Source organism: Paramormyrops kingsleyae, unplaced genomic scaffold, assembly GCF_048594095.1.
Source record: "Paramormyrops kingsleyae isolate MSU_618 unplaced genomic scaffold, PKINGS_0.4 ups82, whole genome shotgun sequence".
Classification (NCBI taxonomy): Eukaryota; Metazoa; Chordata; class Actinopteri; order Osteoglossiformes; family Mormyridae; genus Paramormyrops; species Paramormyrops kingsleyae.
The window spans coordinates 32,305-34,103 of record NW_027326020.1 but is presented as its reverse complement, the minus strand read 5'-3'; the positions used below and the strand labels follow the sequence as shown (position 1 = coordinate 34,103).

Here is a 1,799-nt window from a genome sequence, read left to right as displayed (position 1 = left end):
ACAAAAACCTCATATCGCAATACAAGTCATCTCATATCTTGATAACGATATACATCATGGTTGCACCTTGTATTTATGGATTTTTTCTATAGATCAGCTGCAGTAGAAATTGGCCAAAAATCCCCAAATAAAAAGGAGCTAGGTCACAATTGTAATGTGATCCAAAAATAGATGGGAAATTTGCAAAACCCTTTTCACGTGTTCAGATCAGTCCATAAATTTGAGGGTATTATTTTATACAACACAAATAAAAATGCATATTTGTGGATAGTGATTTTTTTTTTCTACAGAACAGCTGCAGTAAGAGGTTTGGGTAGGAAAATATTTTTGCAATAGTTTTGCATTCCTTTGCAATACTTCTCCATTACTAATAATAAATGTATCTGTTTAAAGTACAAAACATAGAATTAATGGACTAATAACTAAAAACCTAGATTATACTGTTATGTCTAGTTAAGGGTGCTTTAAGTATCAAAATATATGGGACGATACACACTGTGTAATTTTCATATACAGACGCTCCTCTACTTACGAACTTTCAACTTACGAACTTTCATACATACTAACTAAGAGGACTGTAAGTCCAAATTGTGTTCATTGGGCTCCTGTTTCCTGTCCGAACCATCATTCATCAACAATTCAAATTACGAATGGCCGTTCAGAACGTATCTCATTCTTAAGAAGAGCGTCTGTACATGTTTTAAACATATTAATAATTCCACTGCATCCATTCACCGTCAGTGATTGTAAACAAGACAGCTGCTATTGAAGATGAAGTGCACATGTACACAAACATAAGAACATAAGAACTATACAAACGAGAGGAAGCCATTCGGCCCATCGAGCTCGCTTGGGGAGAACTTAACTAATAGCTCAGAGTTGTTAAAATCTTATCTAGCTCTGATTTAAAGGAACCCAAGGATTCAGCTTACACTACGTTATCAGGAAGACTATTCCATACTCTGACTACACGCTGTGTAAAGAAGTGCTTCCTTAAATCCAGTTTGAAATGTTCTCCCGCTAATTTCCACCTATGGCCACGAGTTCTTGTATTTGAACTAATGCTGAAGTAACTATTCGGTTGAACAACATCCAAACCTGTTAGAATCTTATAGACCTGGATCATGTCCCCCCTCAGTCTCCTTTGCTTGAGGCTGAACAGATTTAGCTCAAATAACCTTTCCTCGTATGACATTCCTCTAAGACCAGGAATCATTCTTGTGGCCCTACGCTGCACCTTTTCTAAGGCCGCTATGTCCTTTTTAAGATATGGTGACCAAACCTGTACACAATATTCTAGGTGAGGTCTCACCAAGGAATTGTATAATCTTAGCATTACCTCCCTTGACTTAAACTCCACACACCTGGAGATATACCCCAACATCCTATTGGCCTTTTTTATTGCTTCCCCGCACTGGCGAGAATGAGACATGGAAGCATCAACATACACACCAAGGTCTTTCTCATAATCAGCTACCTTTATTTCAGTAGGTCCCATAAAATACCTGTACTTTATATTTCTGCTCCCTACATGGAGTACCTTACATTTGTCTATGTTAAATTTCATCTGCCAGGTGTCAGCCCAGTCACTAATTAAATTTAGATCCCGCTGTAGCTGCTGAGCCGCTAGTTCAGTATCTGCTACACCACCCACCTTGGTGTCATCTGCAAATTTCACCAGTTTACTGTATATATTGGTGTCTATATCATTTATGTAAATTAGGAACAAAAGGGGTCCTAAAATTGAACCCTGCGGTACCCCACTATGAACGCAGGCCCACTGTGACATTGAGCCTCTA

General features: G+C 38.3%; 1 protein-coding gene across 1 annotated transcript in view; it reads left to right on the top strand.

Moving 5' to 3' along the window:
• The first annotated feature begins 650 nt into the window (after window positions 1–650).
• The window catches only part of LOC140586896 (plasma membrane calcium-transporting ATPase 4-like), a 33,419-nt gene continuing 32,270 nt past the window's right edge, over window positions 651–1,799 (top strand). Inside the window, exon 1 of the mRNA XM_072708386.1 lies at window positions 651–665. Within this exon, the coding sequence (XP_072564487.1) occupies window positions 651–665 (15 nt within the window). The remainder of the gene's footprint in view (window positions 666–1,799) is intronic.